Source organism: Mobula hypostoma, chromosome 1, assembly GCF_963921235.1.
Source record: "Mobula hypostoma chromosome 1, sMobHyp1.1, whole genome shotgun sequence".
In the NCBI taxonomy this organism is placed as follows: domain Eukaryota; kingdom Metazoa; phylum Chordata; class Chondrichthyes; order Myliobatiformes; family Myliobatidae; genus Mobula; species Mobula hypostoma.
In genome coordinates this window covers 108,480,026-108,507,423 of record NC_086097.1, presented here as the reverse complement: position 1 = coordinate 108,507,423, position 27,398 = coordinate 108,480,026, and the positions used below count along the sequence as shown (strand labels likewise).

Below are 27,398 nucleotides of genomic sequence, written 5' to 3'. Positions count from 1 at the left end.
TTATAAACATCTCATTCTTACTAATTGGAGGACAAGTGTACTGAAGCTTTACAAACCCAAATTATTTTCCTGTAATCAATGTAATAGCAATTTATTTTAAAAAAACAAAATGCACATTTGACATTCTACAATTTAAAGTTAAGCTAACTTAACATTTTTAAGCAAAACTGTACTAAAATGCTTACTGTTGGTATTTTCAGAAGTTTATAACAGTATAATTGAAGTTTAAGCATATTAGTCACTTTCAGGATAAACTAAATGATTAATCCACAGTAATTTTGACAATATTAGGAAACACGCAAATCTAACTCCGGTGAACCTACAGGATCTGGGTATGCTGCAGCTTATTTATAAAGGCCCTATCTCTGGTTTTTATCCAGATGGCATCTATTTTAACTAAACTGTGAAGCTGATCTCTGACTGATAACTCTGAATATCACAGAGTTAATATCCTATTAAAATGTATCATTTAATAATACACCATTGAATGAACGTGAAGCTACCAAAATAATCAGGTATTTACATCAGTAAAATAGCATTTTAATAATTTCATTAGTAATTTTGTTAGTGTGCTATGTAAATAACACTAGCATCAATAACAATTAATATGAAACTAATGAATTGTTGTGAAAACCTACCAGATCCTTGCAGGCTAGGAAATCTGCCTGATCTAGCCAATGTGCAGTGCGGTTCCAGAGTCCCTCTTCCACTATTGCACATGGAGTTCTACCAATGAGTATTTACTTGCCTTTCTTGTCCTCAAATAGATAATTATTTATTTATTGAGATACAGTGCAGAATAGGCCCTTCTGGCCCTTCCAGCCACGTTGCCCAGCAACCCCTGATTTAACCCGAGCTTAATTAAAGGACAACTTACAACGACCAACTAACCTACCAAATGGCGCATCTTTGGAGCACCCGGAGGAAACCAACGCAGTCACAGGGAGAATGTACCAACTCCTTACAGGCAGCAGCGGAAAATGAACCCAGGTCGCTAGAACTGTAAAGCACTGTGCTAACCACTAAGCTACCACGCTTCAAGAACTGATTGTCTGAAATGGTAATAAGGAGAGAAAACAAAACTTGACAAGCATTTGGTGTAGTATGGCATGTCATGAGTTAGAATTAGCCTGGAGAGCTCTTAATCAATTGGACTAGATATTATAGAATGAAATGCACTTGTGCCATACATTTCTGAATAAATGGCTATTTTTTTTATTAGTAAGAAAGGGAGGTCCTCTTGGCCCCAAGTATGGAATTTTAATTATGAACTCCAATACAGTACAAAAATGTTATATTAAATTATTGTTAACAGAGATTAAATGTTGGCTCTTACGGAGGCAAAGATTCTTTGATTTTACTGTCCAAAACATCCTTGTACATAGCAGCAGAAAGGATCTCCTCCATGGGACACATGATGCCATACTCCGCGCAGCCATGTTCTTTTACTAAAGGATCATGCTTGTGAGGATCGAACATAATGTTGTTGGGAGTCACAAGAAGGACACCAGAGACTGCTCCCTGTAATGGAAAAAGACATGTTTAACTCACCTGGCTGGTATTATCTTCTATTCCCAATGCAATTAAGACATACTCTATGTACCATCATCTATCTCACAGAAACAATAAATTATCTCAGTTTCTAACACTCATGGATCTACTTAGTAAGCTGATGGCTTGAGGTTATGCAGTAAGGTAGCTGATAATGTACGAAAGCTATTCCAAGGACACAAAAGTTATGCCATTGTTTCAAAGGACAGATAATTTCTATAAAATGGCAAATGATCCTGAACTCCACAAATAGATTCTTGCCAACACACCTTTCTGCTTGTAGATTTCATTGTGTTGGGTCTTGTTTGGCCCGGCCTGTCACCAGGAGTTGCTGCCTACATCTCCACACACCTCACTCAGGTACAAAGGGCGAACCTCCCTAGCCCTCCACATCCTTGAACTGGATGGCAAGGCTTCAGTGACAATAAAGTTTCAGACACAGTGCTCCAGAACCCCACTCCTAGAGTGCTCCAAACATCTTCCGATTCAAGATACTATTGAGGACAGAACTTTGCCTTTCATCAAATATTCCAAAGGTTTCTATCTCTGACATCGAGAAATATCTAAAAACAATAATGTGTAATTATTAAATCATTAAAATACACTTTAAAGATGTTAAAGTTAATTAAAACGCATAAATTAATTGAAGAAACTTGCCTTTCGTTTGTCTCCAAATCCTCAGGCCTGAAGTGACATTGAAATCAATGTGATCTCCAATCCCTCAGCAGCTACAGGACTCCTACAATCAGCATGTGCATGGAAGTCTGAGACTCGCTGTGGTTTCAATGGCCAAGAGTCAGTGATTCCAACTCAAGCCAACAAATTCAGCCCACTGTTCTTTGTGGGATGCCAATGCAAAACATTTATTCCTAACACAGCTATAGCTTCGTGACATTTCACTGTTGGACATTATCATATAGGTAGAAGCGACACTAAAATTACCAGTTAGCATCCTATAACAATTGGGTAATTGGTGCTTAATTTGTTTAAAATGTGAAAATAAGCTTCTTGGCCATTAATGGTAATCATGTAATTAGCATGTGAAGATTCTGTAAGAAAGTGTTTGATTCTAAAATAACCACTAAATTATTGAGTTGTAGTACCTGCAGTATGCACTACCTATAAAAATGCGCGGTAGTTATTTGTCCTGTTACTCTGACAGCACCTTCTGGACTTGTAGCCCTATCACCAAGGAGGACACATACATGGATCTATCACAAACTGTGAAAACCCTTAAGAAGAAAATATGGTTTTGTTTCTTCATAATTCCCAGGCTGCACAACATAATAAGGAGATTGTGCTGAATCAGAATAAAGTACTAGTTGGACTGCAACAGTAGTATTGTGACCAGTTCTGGGCATCAGACAAAGGAGGATAAATAGGTGGGATAAGATTGGAAAAGATGTGAATAAGGAGTCATTTCAAGAGAATTCAGTTGTCTATTACTAATCTTCCCTTTCTTTTCTCCATCCAGCTTTCTGTGCATCTTAAAACTTTTTAAAATCTTTAACATTTCCCAGAAAGGTAATCAATTCTTGGTTCTCTGCTAAGCTTGCTTTTTAAATACAGCAGCTGCGACTTGTAAGATCACAAACAGATGAAAACTTCCAATTTCTTGTTTTGTTTAGCTGCTGGTCATAAATGAAGTTAGCCTTCCTTTTAGAATGTATATGAAAAGCAGTAATCAGCTTGCAGTTAAAAACAGATTTTGCAAACAAGCTCTGTACTTAGAAGAAACTCTGTCTGTGAGAAGTAAAATGCTATCACACTACATCTGATATATTGCTGAAGAATGCAGCATTTGACAATGAGTTGTTTAATTTGGCTTGTTTCAAAACAAACAACGTTGACTAAGCTTGTAGACCAGATGGAAGCAAATGACTTAGCATATCAATAACTGATGTGTTTATAGTTGGGAGTTTTATGTACTCAAGGAAGTTAGCTTTACAACATTAACTGTGGAACTATGTCTCCAAGATGCTTTTAGACTTTGTGTGTAAAAAGAATATCTATGAAAATATATGCATGTGAAATCCAAGTGGTGGAAAAGGGTATAAGTATAGAGAGCAGTTCAGGCTTATTCGGAATGTGACAAAGAACATCAACAAATTTGGAAGAAACACGGGGTGAACTGGAATCCATTCCTCCAGTTTCAATTTCTGCAACTGATGACTTGTTCGTCTCCAATTATCTGGTGTGTCTTTTTAGTCTATAGAATTATGGTTTTTATATCGTTGGATACACAGGGAAGTTAATACACAGAGAATGGCATGGCTCTGTGGAACAAAGTCACCTTGGGGTGCAAGTACATAGTTCCCTGAAAGTGGCAACACAGATAGACAAGGTGATACGGCGTATGATGTACCTGCCTTCATTGCTTGGAGCATTGAATACAAGGGTTGAATTGTCATATTGCATATTACAACTGCGTTAAGACATTAGTGAGACCACACTTTAAGTACTGCATGACGTTGTGGTCACCAAACTGTAGGAAGGACGTGATAAAGCTAGAGAGGGTCCAGAAGAGATTCATAAGGATGTTGCTGGCACCAGGGCTTGAGTTATAAAGAAAAACTGAATAGACTGGAACTGTTTTCTCTGGAGTCAAGGAAGCTGCCGGGGGGGGGGGGGGCGTGCGACCTGATAGAGGGTTATAAAATCAAGAGGGGTATATATCAGGTGGAAGGTCACAGCCTTTTCCTCAAGGCCGGGGAGTCTAAAACCAGGGGTATAGGTTTAATGTGACAGGAGTAAGAATTTAAAGGGGACTTGTGGGGCAGATTTTTCACACACAGAAAGGTGTTGTATGGAACTAGCTTCCAGAGGAAGTGGCAGAGGCTGGTACAATTACAAACTTTAAAACACATTTGGACTGGTATATCCATAGGAAGGGTTTTGAGGGATACGGACCAAATGTAGGCAAACAGGACTAGCTAATCAGAAACACCAGTATGTCTGCAGATGCTGGAAATCCAAAGCAAAACATACAAAATGCTGGAGGAACTCAGCAGGTCAGGCAGCACCTATGGAAATGAATAGACACATTTTGGGCCCAGACCCTTCATCAGGACTGAGAAGGAAGGGGGTTGATGCCAGAATAAAAAAGTGGGGAGAGGGGAAGGAGACTAGCTGGCAGGTGCTCGGTGAAGCCAGGTGGTGAGAAAGGTGAAGGGCTGGACAAGAAGGAATCTGATAGGAGAGGAAAGTGGACCATAGGAGAAAGGGAAGGAGGAAGGAACACAGGGGGAAATAATAGGCAGATGAGAACTGACAGATCAGAGTGGGGAATAGAGGAGCGGGGTAGAATTTGTTTACCAGAAGAAATCGATGTTCATGCCATCAGGTTGAAGGCTACCCAGACAGAATATAAAGTGCTGCTCCACCACTCTGAGGGTGGCCTCATCTTGGGACAAGAGGGGGCCATAGATGAACACATCGGAACAGGAATGGGAATTGGAATTAAAATGTTTGATCTCCGGGAAGTCCCGTTTACCGCAGATGGTGCAGAGGTGTTCAACAAAGCGGTTCCCTAATTTATGATGGGTCTCACTGGCCACATCGGAAGCACGGGACACGGTAGACAACCTCAGCAGATTCACTGGCGAGGTGTTACTTCTCCTGGAAAGACTGATTGGGGCCCTGGGCCCTGAATGGAAGAGAGGGAGGAGGTGAATGGGCAGGTGTAGCAGTTAGACCTCCTGCAGAGATAAGTACAGGGAGGGAGATTAGTGGGGAGGGACGAATGGACAAGGGAATCGCAGAGGGAGTGATCGCTGTGGGTGCGGGCGAGGAAAACACAAGCAAAAACAGGAGTAGCTCAGATAAGCACTTCAGTTAACATGGACAAGGTGGACTAAAGAGGCTGCTTCCACACTGTATAACTCCGTACCCTCCATGACTCTACCTCAGTCTGAGATCATCAAGTTCTACTTTAGGAGAGGAACCAAGGGAAATGAGAAACCAATAGGACAATGGTCCAGAGGTAGAGGTGCAGCCATGAGATTGAATGACAGATTAGTCAAGGGGGTCAATGACCTACTGATCTCTTCTTTTGTTCGTGTTCACAATCATGCAAAAATTAAGAGTAAATATGGAGAAGGTGTTTTCACTTCAAGGACTGTTGACAATCAGTTGAAAAAGCAGAGGCAAGACCAGAAGAATTTCTTTCCATGAAGCAGGTATTATGATTTTAAATATATCAGAAAAGTTTATATAGAATATACCAGAAAGGAGTTGATGAATAAAAGTGAGCTGGAAACACTTACCTTGCTATAAAGAAAGAATGTGCAATATCAATACGTATACAGCTTCCAAAAAACTGTCACAGGTACATTTGACCGACAGTGCCTATTGTCTGCTCTATAATCTGTGACTCAGTATTCTGCTAATAATTTTTGAAATTAAAAGGGGGAAAACCATAACTATTATAGACAGATTAACTAATATGATCTTACTATCTCCCATAATGGTCAGTTTAAAGTGTATGGTTCAAATATACAAATGCATCTTTCTAGAAATCCAGGACATTAAAAAAAACACTTGCTAAGGAGGCATAGAGGCTGAAAATTAAAGATCTGTGTGCGCAACTTCCAGTTACATTCAAGTTGGGATACCAAGGTAATTTGTAATCACATCAGTGTGCAACTCCAAGAGACACGCTATTGCACGCTTCTGCATTCAAAGAATGTGCTGCCTAGTTCAAAGCTGACCATAGAGCAAATTAGGGGGAGGACCTGAATAAGAGAATTGAATGCATTTGTGAAGAAAGGGAAGGCATCTGGGAATACATCTCCCTTATTTGCAGAAAAGGAGCAACATCTGCAGAATAAGGTCATCTTGCATGACAGTAACTGCATTAGAGTCGCAGAAGTTGTTGTCAAGCTACATTATCTCAGAGACAATGTCTAAAATTCTGTCATGCACGGAGAAAAGAATATTTCTAATAGCCTAAAGCAAAACAAAACCTTTAAGCAAATATATTTGTCTGCATTGGTACTGTGGTGTGGTGAGGTGGGGTGGAGGCTTAAGCAGATAAATGAACAAGATTTAGACACAAAACAAGGTGGTAATCTCAGATGGGTCCCCAGATAAGTCAGAAATTAGAAGGCCTTTCTGTCTGCCACTTGATCACCTAACCAGCATTCATTTCCCAGGTTGTGATTGATAAAAGGGAATGTAAGGCACACAATTAGATTAACAGTGGAACCTGCAAAATCAGATCTCTGCTCAAAACAAGGTGTGCAGTTTTGGTCACCTACCGACAGGAAAGATGTAAATAAGGTTGAAAGAATTCAGAGAAATTTTACAAGGATGTTGCCAGGTCTGGATGACCTGAGTTATAGGGAAAGAGTGAATAGGTTGGGACTTTATTCCATGGAACAGAGAAGATTGAGGGGAGATTTGATAGAGGTATACAAAATTATGAGGAGACAGTAAATTGAGGTTGGATAGGACTACAATTAGAGGTCATGAGTTAAGGGTGAAAGGTGAAAAATTTAAGGGGAACATGAAGAGAAACTTCTTCACTCAGTAGGTCATGACAGTGTGGAACGAGCTGGCAGCCCAATTGGTGCATGTGAGCTCGATTTCAATGTTTAAGAAAAGTTTGGATAGATACTTGGATAGCAGGGGGTATAGAGGGCTATGGTCGATGGGACTAGGCAGATTAAAAGGGCTAAACGGACAGGAGGGTCTGTTTCTTTGTTGTACTTTTCTACGACATAATGACTCTAAAATATGATATGCTTGGCCCAGACCTAAAAATTAAGAGAGGGATATTCTGGTTGAATCAAATAAAATCAGTCATCTTAAAAATACCACTGAAATACCATATCCAAACTAAAATTTCAGTTTAGGCTTCAGGCAAGTCAATTTAAGACCTATACCCATAACCACAAAGGTATTCCGCCCCCGTACCCCCACACACACTGCAAATGCCATTGTTGATCAGTAACTTATGAACCTCTAAGTTAGGGGGTCCCAACCTGGGGTCCATAGACCCCTTGCTTAATAGTTTTAGTCCATGGCATAAAAAAGGTTGGGAACCCTTTCTCTTAGTCCTATCTCATCACCTTCAGCCTGATCAAAAATGAGACTCACAAATGCCAACAGCAATCAAGTCACAACCATATACTTATAAAATTCCGTCACCATGCATTACAAGTGAAGTACAAAACTATCCTGGGAAATAAATTAAAAAAGAAAACAAATTTTATTTCCTCAATATCTCGTTTATTTCTGTAGGGGATAATGTATTAAAGTAATAAGCTGAGGTTGCCTTTATATTTTTATTGAGTTCCTAGAGCTTGTAAAATTAACTCAGAGGGAAGCAGAAGTATGCTTGAGATTTTTTTGTCACAATGGAACACTAACGGTCACAAAGTATGAAGCAAACACACAGAACTTATGTTTAATCAACACTCAGGAATTCTCTATTAGCAAGATTTAGCCTGACAAAGCCTGGGCAGGGTGGAAGACAGTACTGTATAATGGCAACAGAAATGTCACAGGCTACAGGTATGTAAATATCTTTTCTCCATACAAGAAGTATCAAAGAGGTAATAAAACAAGATAAATCTCAACATAAAGCTGGTAAAAACTGCATATTCTGCTTTCTAATCAATTGCCTCACTGAGTGACCTTGTGGAAAGTCACATTTGATTTTTACTGTGTATTTTTAGAAAGAGATGGGTGATCAGAGCCACTGGACTATTCCAACATCTATCATGTATTATACTTTTGAGAATTTAACTACTTGATCCTCAAAAAGAGTAATGTTTTCATCAATGATTGACAGCAGAATTCTGTATTTCCATTATCTGCCCATCAAAAAAGATTCATTTCTAAAGGCCCTGCTCAAATTTCAACACAGCCTTGCTGTTCTGGATTCCTCACCGGGGAACTGGTTTCTCTCTGTTTATTCTGTCAAATTCAAATTCCTTAATCATTTTAGAAAACAATAATTCCTCATTGTTTAGATCACATCAAATGGCTCGCCCTTACAGTCAACTCCCTTGAATGACCACCTCACATATGTGAACAAACTTACAGTATTAATGTCAAACATTATGGTTACAGTCAGTCTTGGATATCTACTCACACATACTCAGTGGCCACTTAATTAGGTACATCTGTACACCCGCTTACTAATGCAAATATCTAATCAGCCAATCACGTGGCAGCAACTCAATACGTAAAAGCATGCAAACATGGTCAGGAAGTTCAGTTATTGGTCAGACCAAACATCAGACTGAGGAAGAAATGTGATCTAAGTGGCTTTAAGAAACGCACAACCTATCGAACCTAAGGGATAAAATTGGTCCCCTTGAAGATCAGAGTGGTCAGCTATGTGCGGAATCAAAAGAAATGGGGGAGATCTTAAATGGGTTTTTTGTGTCTGTATTGTTATGTACCCCGTAACTGGGTTGCCAAACCAGCAGAAATGGATCACTCAGTTGGAGTCTGGATTACTAGAACTAAGAAAGTTTTATTAAAGAAACAAGCAACACAGTACTCCAATCAAAAGGATAATGAATGCAACAGTTCAGCAATGATAAACATACATGTACACAGAATTCAGATAACAGGATCAATCAAGCTCTATCGTTGTCTAGGGGCAAATGACCAGTTTCAAAGTGTCGCAAAGTTCAGTTCAGTTCGCAGTAATCGCTGCAGTGGGAGATGGACAGTGTGGGGGAAGGAGAGAGAGAGCAAAAACGAATCAATATTCAACACAGCTTCCGCACACAGACCTTCGCAGTCAGCTGTCGGGCGACTCCTTAGTGATGTCATCTGAGGTCACCGCCCGTGACCCCTTCGTTTCCAGATACGATCGTTTCCCTGCGCTGAACCTGGCACCCAGGCAAGGGTGGACACACACCAGGTTCCCGCTGATCGGGCCTTTCCACCCTGAGCGTCTATGGCTTGATCCCGCGATCAGCCGTCCAAAAGCTTCCCACCGACTTGTGAGAGGCGTACCGCTTCCAAGGTCTCATTACCTCGGGTGTCGTGTGTGTCCTGCCTTAGCGAACCTGTCTGTTTTTATCCCCCTGCTGGGGTATCACCTGTCCATCACTTCAAACAGTTCAGGGTTCAAAGAGGGAGCCGCTCTTGACAGCTCCCTCCTTCTGTTACTCTCTCTCCTGTCCCTTCATTACACATCTCCAAATGCTGCTCCATTGTTTTCCTTATCTCTCTCTCTCCTGAAGACAGGTGGCAGACCAACTGCTGATCACACAGGACAGCTAACATCTTAATCTATGTGTATTCTTGTCACAGTATTTACTAAGGAAACTGGCATGAAGTCTGTGGAATTAAAGGAAACAGGTAGTGAGATCATGGAAACTGTACGGATTGAAAAGGAGGAGGTGCTTGCTATCTTGAGGCAAATTAAAGTGGATAAATCCCCAGGACCTGACAGGGTATTCCCTCGGACCTTGAAGGAGACTAGTGTTGAAATTGCAGGGCCCTTGCAGATATACTTAAAATGTCGGTGTCTACAGGTGAGTTGCCGGAGGATTAGAGAATGGCTCATGTTGTTCCGTTGTTCAAAAAAGGATCGAAAAGTAATCCGGGAAATTATAGGCCTGTAACTTTGATGTCGGTAGTGGGTAAGTTATTGGAGGGAGTACTAAGAGACAGAATCTACAAGCATTTGGATAGTCAGGGACTTATTAGGGAAGAGTCAACATGGTTTTGTGCGTGGTAGGTCATGTTCGACCAATCCATTGGAGTTTTTCGAGGAGGATACCTGGAAAGTGGATGAAGGGAAGGCAGTGGATGTTGTCTACATGGACTTCAGTAAGGCCTTTGACAAGGTCCCGCATGGGAGGTTAGTTAGGAAAATTCAGTCGCTAGGTATACATGGAGAGGTGGTAAATTGGATTAGACATCGGCTCAATGGAAGAAGCCAAAGAGTGGTAGTAGAGGATTGCTTCTCAGAGTGGAGGCCTGTGACTAGTGGTGTGCTACAGGGATCAGTGCTGGGTCCATTGTTATTTGTCATCTATATCAATGATCTGGATGATAATGTGGTAAATTGGATCAGCAAATTTGCTGATGATACAAAGATTGGAGGTGTAGTGGACAGTGAGGAAGGTTTTCAAAGCTTGCAGAGGGATTTGGACCAGCTGGAAAAATGGGCTGAAAAATGGAAGATGGAGTTTAATACAGACAAGTGTGAGGTATTGCACGTTGGAAGGACAAACCAATGTAGAACATACAGGGTTAATGGTAAGGCACTGAGGAGTGCAGTAGAACAGAGGGATCTGGGAATACAGATACAAAATTCCCTAAAAGTGGCGTCACAGGTAGATAGGGTCGTAAAGAGAGCTTTTGGTACATTGGCCTTTATTAATCAAAGTATTGAGTATAAGAGCTGGAATGTTATGAGGAGGTTGTATAAGGCATTGGTGAGGCCGAATCTGGAGTATTGTGTTCAGTTTTGGTCACCAAATTATAGGAAGGATATAAATAAGGTTGAAAGAGGGCAGAGAAGGTTTACAAGGATGTTGCCAGGACTTGAGAAACTCAGTTACAGAGAAAGGTTGAATAGGTTAGGACTTTATTCCCTGGAGCGTAGAAGAATGAGGGGAGATTTGATAGAGGTATATAAAATTATGATGGGTATAGATAGAGTGAATGCAAGCAGGCTTTTTCCACTGAGGCAAGGGGAGAAGAAAACCAGAGGACATGGGTTAATGGTGAAGGGGGAAAAGTTTAAAGGGAACATTAGGGAGGGCTTCTTCACACAGAGAGTGGTGGGAATGTGGAATGAGCTGCCAGACAAGGTGGTAAATGCAGTGAGAGATGTTAAATAATTAGGTCGCCTTCCTGACGAAGGGTCTCGGCCTGAAACGTCGACTGTACCTCTTCCTAGAGATGCTGCCTGGCCTGCTGCGTTCACCAGCAACTTTGATGTGTGTTGGTAAATGCAGGTTCTTTTTTAACATTTAAGAATAAATTGGACAGATACATGGATGGGAGGTGTATGGAAGGATATGGTCCGTGTGCAGGTCAGTGGGACCAGGCAAAAAATGGTTCGGCACAGCCAAGAAGGGCCAAAAGGCCTGTTTCTGTGTTGTAGTTTTTCTATGGTTTCTATGGTTTCTATGAAGTAGGTGGACTACAGCAGCGAAAGCCCATGAACATCGGCTCAGCGGCCAGAATGTGTATCCTGAAAGTATAAATCAACAGTTTTCCTGTCACAACACGCTGGAGGAACTCAGCAGGTCGGGCAGCATCCGTGGAAAAGATCGGTCAACGTTTCGGGCCGGAACCCTTCGTCAGGACGAATGGTTCTGGCTGAAACGTCAACCGATCTTTTCCATGGATGCTGCCCGACCTGCTGAGTTCCTCCAGCGTGTTGTGAGTGCTGCTTTGACCCCAGCATCTGCAGATTATTTTGTGTTAACAGTTTTTCTGTTCTTCTTCTGCACAAAATTAGAACAAACTGAAATGCCAGATTAAATATATGTGAGCATTTGTGAATCACATCTTGGTGCATCCAACTGAATTACTGGGAAAGCATAAGGAATTCAATTTTCTCCTGAATGACCAGGCTAGCAAAGAATAAAACATTATACTCAAAGGCCTTAAACACAAAATCTGCAAATGCAATGTCTAAAGAAGCAGAGTTATGGCAATACATGAACAGGTTTTAGTAATGGCAGAAATGCTTTCAAAATCACCCTCTTGTTTCTATTTTAAGGAACTAAATGTCATAAATTAAAGGGCTAGAGACGTTTCCATTTTGCAAAATGAGTACTAAAATTGGGCTACAGAGAAGATAGTGAGGCCAACTGCACGGTAGAATAATGGTTAGTGCAATGTTATTGCAGCTCTTGGCAATCCGGAGTTCTGAGATCAGTTCCGGCGCCATCTGTAAGGAGTTGGTATGTTCTCCCTATGGGCTTCCTTCGTGTGCTCCAGTTTTCTCCTACAGTCCAAAGGCGTACTGGTTAGCAGATTAGTTGGTCCTTGTAAATTATCCCGTGATTAGGCGAGGGTTAAATTGAGGGTGGCTTGGCGGAGTGGTTGATTGGGCTGGAAGGAGCTGTTCCTCACCAGACCTCTAAATAAATTAAATAAATAAACTTCAACTGGCAAACGGGAGTTGGGAGTAGAACTACCTACAATTTCCAGTGTACTCCAGTAAGAGGGAAGTTACCGTATTACTTTTTCCTCCTCTATTACACATTTTCATTGCACTGAATTCTCAGCTGCACATTGCATATCTGTACCACGTGGGGCTGGTACAGGTGTAGGCTGGAGATATAAAGAAAGGTCTATGAATGCAGGATGCAGTGTGGATCAATTTTAGATGGGGTGGGAGTTGCCTGGAAGTATCAGTGACGGGGTCTAATAAGTAGCTATGTCGGGCAGGGTGAAAAGATTGGCAGTAGATGGAAATACTGAAGATTCAAACCTCAAAATAGCTAAGATCAAGACCTCCATTTGGGCCACTGAATAGATCAGAGAGGGCCTCACCAAAGGACTGATATACTTGGGGAAGGCGGGAAGAGGACGAAATCTGTACAAATAACTTATCTACCAACACCTAGTAAAGCCTTATTAACCCAGTTAAAATAATGAGGGCTCAGCCATGAGGTCAGAGATAAAATATTTTTTTCCAGCCAAACAGAAGTTATCTTTGCATTCTCTATCCATAATATGAACACTCAGTACAACTGTTCATTAATGCAAATATCTAATCAGCCAATCATGTAGTAGCAACTCAGTGCATAATCCTCCACAATCTCCATCAGCACTGTCGTTGGCTGAATCAAAGGTGGTGATGAACCTGCATATTGGAGGGAGATTGAAAATCTGGCTGAGTGGTGCCATAACCATGACCTCTCACTTAATGTCAGCAAGACCAAGGAGCTGACTTCAGGAGGAGGAAAGCAGAGGTCCATGAGCTATGTCCTCAGACGTGGAGAGGATCAGCAACTTTAAATTCCTTGTTGTTATCATTTTGGTGGACCTGTGCTGGGCCCAGCATATAAGTGCAATTACAAAGAAAGCATGACAGCGCCTCTATATCCTTAGAAATTTGCAAAGATTTGGCATGGCATCTAAAACATGTACAGTGGAGTTTACAGTTTACAGACTGGTTGCACCACAGCCTGGTATGGAAATGCCAATGCCCTTGAATGGAAAGTCTCATAAAAAGCAGTGGATATGGCCCAGCCGATCATGTGCAAAGCCCTCCCCGTCACTGAGCACATCTATATGGAGTGCTGTCACAGGAAAGCAGCATGCTCTCTTTTCTCTGCTGCCATCAGGAAGGTGGTACAGGGGTTTCAGGACTCTCACCACCAAATTCAGGAACAGTTATTATCCCTCAGTCATCAAGCTCTTGAACCAGTGGGGATAACTTCACTCAAGTCCACTTGGTCCACCACTGAACTGTTCCTAAAATCTACAGAATCACTTTCAAGGACTCTTCATTTCATGTTCTCGATATTTATTGCTTATTTATTATTTTTATTTCTTTTCAAGCTGATAGGAGAGGATAGAACTCAAAACCAGAAAGGCAAGAGAACACATTACAACAGCGGTGTGCAGAAGCACAGCTCTGACTGCACAACAAATCAAACCTTGAGGTGGATGGGCTACAGCAGCAGAAGACCACAAATGTTCACTCAGTGGCCACTTTAATCAGGTACAGGAGGTACCTAATAAAGTGGCCACTCGGTATATAGTTAAAACAGCTTTACTAAACTTTTGGTTATCCAAGGAATCCAGGGTTATGGGGTTAGTATAGCAAGGTGGAACTGAGATAACTTATGAACCATGACCATAATGAAGGGACTCAACTGTTTCTATTTCAGCAGGTCTGAGGAAGGGTCTCGGCCTGAAACGTCAACTGTACTCTTTTCCATAGATGCTGCCTGGTCTGCTGAGTTCCTCCAGAATTTCGTGTGTGCTGCTTGGACTTCCAGCATCTGCAGATCTTCCTTTGTGCATAACTGAGGAATTACTGTAAGTTTTCAGAGCCCAGTTAATCAACAATGACATTCTGTGTCATAATTTTCCAGTTCTACGGCTTTCATCTGCCAATATGTCCACATATGCATTGATCTGGAAATTGGTGCACAATTAAAAATTGACTTCATTGGAAGTCAGGTGAAATCAAAGACCACTTCTACATTGTTTAATGTTGATCTGCAAATTCAACTCAGCACTTTATAGAATTATTCACGGCTGTCCCAATTTCAACATCAGTGGATTATGTTACTGCTTGTGCATTCCTCTTTTGAACTTTGCAAGGGAATACAAAAATGTCCATCAATAGGCACCGCTGAATCTGAGGCAGGGCATTCGGGCCCTGGTCCTGGACACCCTGTCAAGCCACTTAAGGATTTTATTTTTTATTTCACCTTTCCCTCGAAGGGTACAGGGTCTGATTTTTATTCCCTCCTCACTTGAGAGGCTCTCCCTTTCCAGGGATAAATCTAATGAAACTTTTTAAAAATACAGTGGATTCCGGTTGATTGGGCCATCGGTTAATCAGATATATAGAGACAACTCTTAAAGAACAAAATCAAATCAAGAAAATAGCCAGGATTCCTTTAGTTTATTTGGGACATTATACTGCTTAATTGGGGCAAGAGCCCGTTGCTGAACAGTTTCTAACTAGTGTCAGTCACCGGCATGTCATGTGGCCATTAGACACCACACGATGCTTAGAGCAAATAGATTTTAAATAGCATCATTTGCATCTGTTTGTGGTTAAAATAAAAAGCTGTGATTTTTCTCACTGGTTGTTGGCGAGTAATAAGCAGAAAGACAATCAAAATCGTTTTGCTCACTCTAGTTTCAAGTATTTAGGCTTGGAGATGCTAGAAATATCCGGGAATGAAAATGACACAATTTCACTACTTCAACAAGTTAGGCACCACAAAGAATTTGAAGGTATTGACAGTCAGCTTGAATGTTACAATTAAAAAAAAGATTTGGAGGATGTAATTGTTGAAATCGTTGTATGAAGACAGTCTATTATCTGCATAGATGTCTGCGCTGATTTTGTTCATTTACAGTCAATCAAATGAAGAGAGGATGAATTCTTCCATCGATAACTAATACACAGATTTATAGTGCTGTAGTAGCATTGGTGATGTTCCAATTTGTTCTGTATTTAATTTAAATAAATGATTGTTACTCAGTTAAATGGTAGTTTGTCTTTTTTATATCTTTGTAACTACTTCCATGAAACTTCAACTAATTGGAGCAGCCACTTAATTGGAACAAAATGGTTTTGATGTGTCCCAATTAACCAGAATCCACTGTATATCCTTCCTTATATATGTGTAGACTGAAACACAAAGTTTCAGGTTAGTTTTTCCTGGGCCTCAAATAATTACAGTAAGATAACTTCACACTAGTACTGATGCCCACTGTCCAATTAAGGCCTACACATCATTTGCCTTCATAATTTCTTGCTGCGTCTACATATTAAATTTCAGTGGATTCCTGTGAACACTGACAAATTTCAGCCTCTCACTATTTATAAATTGATGTCTGACGTGCTGAGTCTTTCTAGCATTTTTGGTTTTTATTAAGAGAAGTACTATTTTTATCTACCAAACCAGATGGCCCCATTTTTCCACACAGGGAAATTTAAGTGTATGTATTGATTGGGCAAACCAGACCAGCAATAACCACACAAAATGCAGGTGGAATGCAGCAGGCCAGGTAGCATCTATAGGAAGAGGTACAGTCGACATTTCGGGCCGAGACCCTTTGTCAGGACTAACTGAAAGAAGAGTTAGTAAGAGATTTGAAAGTGGGAGGGGAAGGGGGAGATCCGAAATGATAGGAGAAGACAGGAGGGGGACAGATGAAGCTAAGAGTTGGAAAGTTGATTGGCAAAAGGGATACAGAGTTGGAGAAGGGAGAGCATCATAGGATGGGAGGCCTGGGGAGAAAGAAAGGGGGAGGGGAGCACCAGAGGAAGATGGAGAGCAGGCAAGGAGTTATTGTGAGAGGGACAGGGAGAGAAAAAAAGAGAAAAAGGGGGGGAAATAATAAATAAATAAGGAATGGGGTAAGAAGGGGAGGAGGGGCATTAACGGAAGCCAGAGATATCAATGTTCATGCCATTAGATTGGAGGCTACCCAGACGGAATATGAGGTGTTGTTCCTCCAACCTGAGTGTGGCTTCATCTTGACAGTAGAGGAGACCATGGATTGACATATCAGAATGGGAATGCTATACCTGCCCTTACATTCCTCCCTCACCACCATCCAGGGCCCCAGACAGTCCTTCCAGGTGAGGTGATACTTCACCAGTGAGTCAGCTGATGTGATATACTGCGTCCGGTGCTCCTAGTGTGGCCTTCTATATATTGGTGAGACCGGACACAGACTGGGAGACCATTTCGCTGAACACCTACGCTCTGTCCACCAGAGAAAGCAGGATCTCCCAGTGGCCACATATTTTAATTCCACATCCCATTCCCATTCTGATATGTCTATCCACAGCCTCCTCTACTGTCAAGATGAAGCCACACTCAGGTTGGAGGAACAACACTTTATATTCCGTCTGGGTAGCCTCCAACCTGATGGCATGAACATTGATTTCTCTAACTTCCGTTAATCCCCTCCTCCCGTTCTCACCCCATCCCTTATTGATTGATTGATTTATTTGGTTATTTATTTATTACTCCCTTCCTTTTTTTTCTTCTTTTTCTCTCTTTTTTCTCTCTCTGTCTCTCTCACAATAACTCCTTGCCTGCTCTCTATCTTCCTCTGGTGCTCCTCTCCCCCTTTCTTTCTCCCTAGGCCTCCCGTCCCATGATCCTCCCCCTTCTCCAGCTCTGTATCCCTTTTGCCAATCAACTTTCCAGCTCTTGGCTTTATCCCTCCCCCTCCTGTCTTCTCCTATCATTTTGGATCTCACCCTCCCCCTCCCACTTTCAAATCCCTTACTATCTCTCCTTTCAGTTAGCCCTGACAAAGGGTCTCGGCCCAAAACGTCGACTGTACTTCTTCCTATAGATGCTGCCTGGCCTGTTGCGTTCCACCAGCATTTTGCGTGTGGACCTTATTCCGTTCGGGTAACCTCCAACCTGATGGCATGAACATTGATTTCTCTAACTTCCGTTAATGCCCCTCCTCCCCTTCTTACCCCATCCCTTATTTATTTATTTGTTTGTTTGTTTATTTATTTGTTTGTTTATTATTTTTCCCCTTTTTTTTTCCTCTCTGTCCCTCTCACAATAACTCGCCTGCTCTCCATCTTCCTCTGGTGCTCTCCTCCCCCTTTCTTTCTCCCTCGGCCTCCCATCCCATGATCCTCTCCCTTCTCCAGCTCTGTATCCCTTTTGCCAATCAACTTTCCAGCTTTTAGCTTTATCTCTCCCCCTCCTGTCTTCTCCTATCATTTCGGATCTCCCCCTCCCCCTCCCACTTTCAAATCTCTTACTATCTCTTCTTTTAGTTATTCCTGACGAAGGGTCTCGGCCCGGAACGTCAACTGTACTTCTTGCTATAAATGCTGCCTGGCCTGTTGCGCTCCACCAGCATTTTGTGTGTTGTTTGAATTTCCAGCATCTGCAGATTTCCTTGTGTTTGCAGACCAGCAATAATATTACCAATGATTAATTAATGTAGTATATAAGAATTTTTTAGCTCATTATGTTGTGAATCAATAAGGATACAGATTATAGAGTCATAGAAAAGTACAGAGAGAAACAGGCCTTTTGAGTCATCTAGTCCATGTCAAACCATTTAAATGCCAATGAGGAAAGGTTAATTAATTATTTAATAATTAAAGGTTTTTATAAGAAAAATGATCCCAATATGACTTTTCCTAGATTATTAACTAAGTTCAAATTCCAGGCCTGATAAATTGGTAGCTGATCTCATGTCTCTGGATTGTTAGCCAGTGTTTTGGGGTCTAATGTCTGCTCATATAATCAGTGCACAAACATTGTACTCAATCAGCCTGACAGGATTTACCAGTGAGGGGAGTGGAAATGCTGGTTACTGTTCGCAAATGCCAACAAATATACAAGGCCCCAAAAGTTGATCACTGATGTAAAACTCAGTATGGATGTTAGTGTTGTGTATAACCCCACCAGTAATAGCTGCTGCAAACAGTAATAGCTCTCCATATCTACCCCGAGTGTATATAGATGTACATAAGTGGAATAAATGTTCTGTGGGAAGGAGAATTACTGTGGTTTCAAGTCCTTATTCAGTTGACTGTATGTCATATCTGACTAGATGAAGTTACAATAGCATTTTGGCTCTGCTGCTCTTAAGGCTCATGCTGAACTCTCAAGAGACTTTAATTTTCTTAGAAGTCTACCTACATGTTGATTGACTCAAGTTTCTGAGGAATTGGAAAGGATCTGTGATGGGATAAATTCAGGTGACTGCCAGCACTTTATGTTCCACACAACACCCTTTCAGTCGGAAGTTAGATGAATCAAGTTCAAGTTTACTGGTCATTCAACTATACCTGAATACTCATGAATACAGCCAAACCAAATAGCTTTACTACGGGGCTAAGGAGCAAAACAAAGAACCAACAGTCACACACAGCACAAGACACATATAGTGCATACAAGATGGCAGTAAAATACAGTCACACAAAAATATAGTCCAAATCCCTGAGTCCATGAATGTTGCAGCAGTCTGCAGTTGAACACAATACAGCTTGATTTCTGCTAAGCAAACACTAGGGCAGCACCAGCTCCCACTTGAACACCGCAATTCGATGGAGTGCCTGGCTCCGATGCCTTCCCCGGGTGGATGCAGACAGGCGACACCACAGCTCAAGGCGTAGTCCTCACTACGACTGATACCACGCAGTTCCTCCATCCCCAATAAACCAAGGAATTAGACTCACACCAACAATATCCAACAGAGTCTTGCAATCACAAGCAAAGCAACTAAGATGATCACTCACTGTTAGACTGCATACCACCTTCACCCACTCAATCCTCCGATGCCTCTCTGACGCAGGCAGTGATCGATTGCGTCTAACTGCTGATACAACAACGAGCAGCTAAACCGAGCAATCTCTGAATACACAGGCCAGACAAAAGGTGCTGGGCCAACTGTTAGCTGCTTAACGGCAAGGATGGTCAACAGTGTTATTCCATTACAATTAGGCCTTGTCTAAATTGTACTCACGCATATTTACATATTAATCAGCATTAATGGAGCAGACAGAAGGAAGAGTCAGGAGTCACACTTTTCTCCTCCAAATCCACCAGTAATAACACTGAAGAAAATTATACCTGGTACGCACAGTTTATTTGACTTAGACAGTGTGAAAAGGCGTAATATAAAGAAGTTAAAAGTTCATAGTTACCTTGTCATAAGTTACGTATCTGCATGTAATTTTAAGAAACTTCTCTGTAAAAGCTTCCTCTTCCTCGGAAGTGGAGGATACCACCCTTGCAGGCCGGATACCGCTGTGAGTTGGTGAAACAGTTGAATCTTTATGTTGAACATTTTCCACATCCTGAAAACAAGTAAATTCAATTGACTAACGAATAATCCTGACAGATATAATATACAAATACAAACTTTCACTAATTAGAATGAAGACAGAGAGCCAAAAATGGAAAGTTAAATAGACAGTATCTAATTATAAAGCTGTAACTTTTCAATTATATATCTATTTTACTTGCTCAACATGACTAACATTGGCTTTATCTCCTTGCTTGTAAAAAAATGAACACAGACAGAACAGAAAATGAGGGGTGACGACTGAGTCAAAGGCAGGCAAGATGAAGGCAGTATAGAGACAAGAGGGAGAGCAGGAGACGGGGTAAGTGGGAGAGTGGGAGGCAGAGGGCAAGGAGCAGTAATTAAAAAAGGGGGATTGGGAAAAATTTACAGAAATTTCAGATGACATGCAATTTTTACCTATTATATTCATGGAATAAAATTTCTGAAACGTGTCAGGCAACATAACCAGGAGGAAAAAGACTGATTATCCTTTAGTTCTGTATCAAAGCAACTTGCATACAGAAATGAAACAAATAACTAAAAAAAATGCTTTGTTTTCAAAATTGCCATTTATTATTTTGCCTCATTAAATGACTTGAGTTAATGTTAAATTATTGAAATTCTGAATCCAATTTACAGTTTCTCAAGAACACTAAAAATTGCACGTTATCAGGAATAATACAGAAGTGATTAAATAAAATCCAATTTGAGACAATATGCAAGGATAAGCAGGTCGGGGCCAGAGATGAGGGATGAGCTGGTTCAGCTCGCTGCTCTGTGAGGTTCACTCGTCTCTGCGCTGAACTGCGGCTGCCGCCTGTAACTAATGGACTCCTGAATCGGCTGCTGTGAATCTAGGCTTCATGTCGGACTTTCAGCTCACTGTATCTCACTGTGGACTCACTTCCACAAACTTCAGTGTAGCCTCCCCACCCCCCGCCCCCGGTAAGCCTCAGGCTCGCTCAGCTCGCTTCCGTCTAGGGGGAGCAGCCTTCGGCCCCTCCAAACTCAGTAATCGAGTTTGTGTAGATGCTGTGTGATTTACCCCACCACGCCAAATGACAGACAGTACAGCATATGTGATTTACAGAATACAATTTATAGATCTTACTGGAACTATGTAATTAATAGAGATAAAATATAAAAGGAAAGTAAAAGGCGCCAAACTTATCAGAGTTCAACCACTAGAATCAGAATCCTAGGGGACCTATAACGCCGGTCTCCTCCTTGCCGGCCTCACTCATTGGGATCTGGCAACATCCACTCCTCAGATCCAGCACATTAAACCATATCACACCACTCAAACAAACCATCGCGCCTTCGGCCCTCAGGACCGTATTCTGGTCAATGTCAGTGCGTCTGTTCAGAGTCCTATAATCCACACACACGCTGCCTACGTCTTCCATGGCTGCAGGGGTCAGTCGCCATGATCTCAGAGTTCAACCACTTTGTGCACAACCATTGGAGCTCAATGAGCGGGGTCTTCTTTCCACCATGCGATCTCCTCCAACCCCCTCGACCTGCCACCTAGGACCAACCACGGTGGTCAACCAGAGCGCATCCAGCACATCTTCCTCTTCGGTTCTCCTCCCGAAAACCCTGGGCCTCGGACTCCCGCTCGGGGTCCGTTCGTCACCCAGCTTACAGCATCGCGTCTCTTCTCTCTGTCCCCATCGCGCTTTCTCCCCCAAAGCCCGCGAAAATAATAGCTTACAGACACACCAGAGAGAATAAAATCTATCCCAATTGGTTAGCAAATGAATATAATTTTCTTTATCAGTAATTATAACCCAAACAAGCTGCAAGAGAGGCACTTTCTCAGCAGTTAACATAACAAAGAAGCCATTTTATTCTAACATAACAAAGAAGCCATTTTTATTAGCCTTAGCAGTAACATAAAGGAAGAAACCCCTTACATCAGTTCCGAATGTTATTTGCCTACTTTTATTGTTTGCGCGAGTTGTTTTTTTTCTTTCTGCGCAGTGTTATTTTTTTTAATGGGTTCTATTGGGTTTCTTTGTTTTGTGGCTGCCTGTAAGGAGATAAATCTCAGGGTTGTATGAAGTATACATACTTTGATAATAAATTTATTTTGAACGTTGAAGGTAAGGGAGATGGGGCAGTGCTCTTAATTAAGGATGAGAATGAGGCGATCATGAGAAATGAGGTAAGATCTACGGAGCAGAATGCTGAATACATCTGGATAGAAATTAGGAATACTAAAGGGGAAAAAAGTACTAGTAGGACATACCTGTAACATTATAGTGGCACAGACAATAAACTAAGAAATATCCGATGCATGTAAGCACAGAACAGGAGTTATCCTGAGGGACTTTGGTTTGCAGAGATTGAGCAAACACAGCCTGTTAAGCCAGTCTTAAGAACTTCATATAAGGTATCCATGGTAGCTTTCCTGAACAGCATGTTACTAAACCTGCGCAGGAAAATGTTTTCTTAAATCTTGCCCTGTACAAAGAAGCAGTTAAAATCAATGATCCTGTAGTTGGGGATCCTTTTGAAAAGAGTGATCACAGTATGACTGAATTTCTCATATAAATGGAGAGTGCAATAATTTGATCTAAAACCAGTGTATTATGCCTAAACAAGGGAGACTATAGTGGGATGAAGGAGGAGTTACTAGCATAGACTGGGAACATAGGCTATATGATAAAACAGCTGAGGAACAGTGGAAGACTTTCAAAGAGATTCTTCACAGTGTGAAAATGAAAGGTTTGGAAAACTTTGAAAAAAAAGAACCACTTTGCAAGCAATAAGAGAAGATAGGTTATGAATCTAAACTAGCATAAAATACTTATGAAAACCAATAGTAACAACTTCTACAATTATATGAAGTGGAAAAAGGTGGCTAAAGAGAATCTAGGTCCCTTGGTATATGGGAAGGTGGAATTAATTTTGGGCAACGTGGTGTTACAAACCCACAGGTTTCGTTTACTGCAGACTGTTGCTTTAAGTGCCTGAGTGAGGCGGGACTATGACGTCAGTCACAGGCTGAAGGAGTTTGCTTCAGATTTTTACACAGACAGAGAGGGAGACACTTCCAGTCGTAGTAGAGAGAGAGAGAGAGAGACCAGCTGTCGGGACTTCGGCAAGTCACTGTGATGGTTTGGAACTCTTTCAAGCCCAAAAGATTGGGTTAAACATCAGCAGACGGTGCACAATGAATGTGTGACTGTCACTTTGTATAATGCATAAGAGTGGATTTTGGGGATATCTTGTGGGACCACCTGTGTAGCCCTTGCCTGGGTATGTTGTGTGGTAACCAGTGGAAGACAATATTCCTGTGACAGGTCACTTTCGGTGATAATTCGTATGTGGATTTGGAACGTCAGGATGGACAAGATCTATGACAACTGTTAACTCGTTTTACTTGATGTGGAACTTGAGGAATAATTCGTACTTACCTTCTCTCTCCATTACAATGTGGATTACAAATATCATTCTCATCATTTATTTCGTGGATTACTGAACTTTTCTACTTTACAATTTCAAGACTTTAAGCCTTGTTCCCCCAAGCTCAATAGTTCGGGAGTTATATTTACACACATATATACATGAAACACTGTCAACTTTCATTTCTCTTGGTTGAGTTACTATTTTATAAGTAGATACTAATAAAGATAGTGGTTTTAACATTAAAACCTGACTCAGTGTGAAATCTCTTGCTGCTGGTTTGTTTCTAAAACATTACAGTTCATAACAGTGGAAATGGCCAAGGCCTTGCCAACTATTTTGTTTTGCTCTTCATAGAGGAGGGCACATCTAACATGCCAAAGAGAGATGTTACAGATGATATGGAAGATGAGTTCCTCGATACAATCGCTGTCACTAAAGAGGTCCTGCTTAGCCAGCTACTGGGACTACAGGTATGATGGTATGCAAGCCAGAGTGGAAGTTGTACTAGAGGTGTTTGTGTTAACTTACCATAATTCTTTGGACTCTGAGCAGGTCTGAGTGGAATGGAAGACAACGAAAGTCGTGCTACAGTTTAAGCTACTCTAATTTCTAAGAATATATAGCAAGCAACTGAGCATAGCAATTCAATATCATCTCAATCCACAGCACAGAGATGCAAAGGCAGATGTTGACGTTTTGAATTCTTGCACATGGACTTCACAGTATACATTTCCAAGCTGTGAGTATACCCAGGAGGGATGGAATTTGTAACTTTGGCTAGAGGAAGTTTCTGTTGAATTCAACTACTCTACCACTCTGCAGCACCCCTCTCATCCCTCCCCCTAACCAAGGTCATTGCCTACTTCATGTTGGGGTCTGATTAGCCAGTCCAGTTTGTTGCCTATATTGTGCAATGGCCACTTTGCTATTCCTGTAGCACTGAAGTGGGAGTTGTTTCTCATAAGTAGAGAACAGTATATCACAGTCCTGGACCCTCAACCCACAATGTTGTATCTACCTTTTAACCTACTCCAAGATCAATCTAACACTTCCTTTCCTTATAGCCCTCTATTTTTCTTTCATACATGTGTCTAAGAGTATTTTAAATGTCCCTTATGTACCTGCTTCTACTACCACCACCTCTTACAGCATGGTCTACACTCTTTGTATAAAAACTCTAGCTCTAACATCCCCCTAAACTTCCCTCCAATCACATTCAAATTATGTCCTAACGTATTAGCCACTTGCACCCTGAGAAAGAGGAGCTGGCTGTCCACTCTATCAACGTCTCTTATCACCTTATACACTTCTACCAAGTCATCACTCTGCTTCTTTGCTCCAAAGACAATAAACCTAGCTTGCTCGATTTTTGTTAGGAGACCTGCTCTCCAATCCAGGCAGCATGCTGGTAAATCTCCACCCCACCATCTCTAAAGCTTCGACATCCTTCCTATAATGAGGTGACCAGAACAGAACAGAATTTACCCTGTGGTCTAACCAGTGTTTTACTGAGCTGCAACATTACCTCACAGCTCTGGAACTCAGTCCCCAAGTAATGAAGGCCAACACACCACGCAACTTCTTAACCAGCCTGTCAACTTGTGTGGCAACTTTGAGGGAACCTATGGGCATAGACCTCAATTTCTCTGTATCCCCACACTGCTAGAACCCTTCCATCAGCCCTGTATTCTGCCTTCAAATTCGAACTTCCAAAATGAATTGCTTCACACTTCTTCAGATTGAAGTCTATCAGCCATTTCTCAGCCAAGCTCTGCATCCTATCAATCTAACAACCATCTACCTCATGCACAACTCAAAGCTTCATGTCATTTGCAAACTTACTAACCCAACCTTTCACTTCCTCATCCAAGTCATTTATAAAAATCACAAACAGCAGGGTCACAGAACGAATCCCTGTGGGACACCACTGGTCACCAACCTCCAGGCAGAATAGCTCCATCTTCCACGACCCTCTGTCTTCTACAGGCAAGCTGATTCAGAATCCTTGCAGCCAAGTTTCCCTGGATCCCATGCCTCTTGACTTTCTGTATGAGCCTCATCAAATGCCTTACTAACCAGATACACCACATCATTGCTCAACCTTCCTCAATTTGTTTTGTCACTTCTTCAAAGAATTCAACCAGGTATCATGAATCACAACCTGCCCCTTACAAAGACATACTGATGTCCTTCTCCATATGCTCTTTAGTTCTGTCTCTAAGAATCCACCCTTATAGTTTGCCCACCTCTGATGGAAGACTCACTTGCTTAAAATCCCCAGGATTATCCACATTACCTTTCTTCAGCTAAGGAAAAACATTTCCCACTGTCCAATATTCTGGAACTACTCCTGAGACCGGTGAAAATGCAAAGATCTTCACCAAAGGCACAGAAATCTTTTTTCTCACTTCTCGTAGTAACCTGAGTTATACCTTATCTGGCTCAAGGGACTTATCAACCCTAATGTTCTTCAAAAGCTGTTGATCTTAACAAGCACATCCTCTTTTTTAACATGTTACAACAATGTTCCTTCTGCATTCACAGATAGTCCTTGCCCCTAAATGCTATGTCCCAAGCTATAAGTGTATTTGTGTCTTGATTATACATCATTGTACAAAATGTTTGAATAAAATGTTTTAAATTATGCTGCACACACAAAAGTCATGATTATCAAATAAATACAATGAAGCTTCTACACCTTGGCCTCAATACTTCCTTCTGCAATTGGATCCTTAATTTCCTCACTTGAAGACCACAGTCAGTTTGGATTGGCAACATCTCCTCTACGGTGTCCGTTAGTATAGGTGCACCACACGGCTGTGTGTTTAGACCCCTGGTCTACTTGGTTTACACCAGGGGTCTCCAACTTTTTTCGCACTGCAGACTGGTTTCATATCGACAATATTCTTGCGGACCGGCCGACTGGGGGGCTGGCGGTAGGGTTGCCAACAGACAAGAGTAGCAGTCAAATACGCTGGGTTTACCCCGAGAAAGACTACAATGACCATGAAGCCTTGCGCGGGCACCAGTGCGCATGCGTGCTTTGGCAAGCGTGTACGATTCTTCCTACAAATTGTTTTTGGTGATTCTGTTCCGGAGGGAGGGTATTAATCACGACTGGAATATCGGTGATAAGTGTCTAATACACTCAGTTTCATTTCTAAAAGGGTTTATTTAACGAATTTAATATTAAACACACAGCGTATATTTTCCTCGCATGAATATAGTGATGTCAATTATCAGGGGAGCTTGAAGTAAGTGTTGAACGAACTTCCAGTAGAAGTGGAAGAGGCAGGTTCGATATTATCATTCAGAGAAAAATTGGACAGATATATGGACAGGAAAGGAATGGAGGGTTATGGGCTGAATGCAGGTCGGTGGGACTAGGTGAGAGTAGCGTTCAGCACGGACTAGAAGGGCACAGATGGCCTGTTTCCGTGCTGTAATTGTTATATTGTAGCAATGTGCTACACACAGCGCTAGAATAACCACATGGAGTCGGTGAGTTAGAGTTGCGATGAAAGATATTTATTCAAACTTCGCGGCCGGCTTTAAAGCCTTCCCGTTCCCGCCCTCCCTGGGCGGGACTACTGTGGGGAATGCATATTCCCAGACCCTTTCTGCGCACGGGATTTTCCCCCTGCTGGTGAAGATGGCCTGGCGCCCTTTTTGGGGCCGGCCCTCTGCCTGCGCGCGCTGTTGTGAGCCGGTTCGTGTGTGCCAGAAAGTGGGTCGCCACATAACACCCCCCCAGAACCGGCGATACCTCCCCCAATGTCCACAGTCTGGATCGGCGTCTGTTTGGGAGGTCTGCCCCTGCGCCGCGGTGCCTGAGCCTGGACCGGTTGCGCCAAGTCCACATGGGCCGGTTTGAGTCGGTCCACCGTGAAAACCTCCTCTCTCCCCCCAATGTCCAGCACGAACGTGGACCCGTTGTTCCTGATCACCTTAAACGGCCCCTC

At 41.9% G+C, this 27,398-nt stretch overlaps 1 protein-coding gene across 2 annotated transcripts in view; it reads right to left on the bottom strand.

The window, feature by feature from the left end:
* The window catches only part of LOC134349800 (oxidation resistance protein 1-like), a 568,100-nt gene that overhangs the window by 127,922 nt on the left and 412,780 nt on the right, over positions 1-27,398 (bottom strand). For both annotated transcript variants that reach the window (XM_063054685.1, XM_063054693.1), the window contains exons 7-8: positions 19,880-20,032; positions 1,337-1,521 (exon numbers count right to left, since the gene is read on the bottom strand). In XM_063054685.1, the coding sequence (XP_062910755.1) occupies positions 1,337-1,521; positions 19,880-20,032 (338 nt within the window). The remainder of the gene's footprint in view (positions 1-1,336; positions 1,522-19,879; positions 20,033-27,398) is intronic.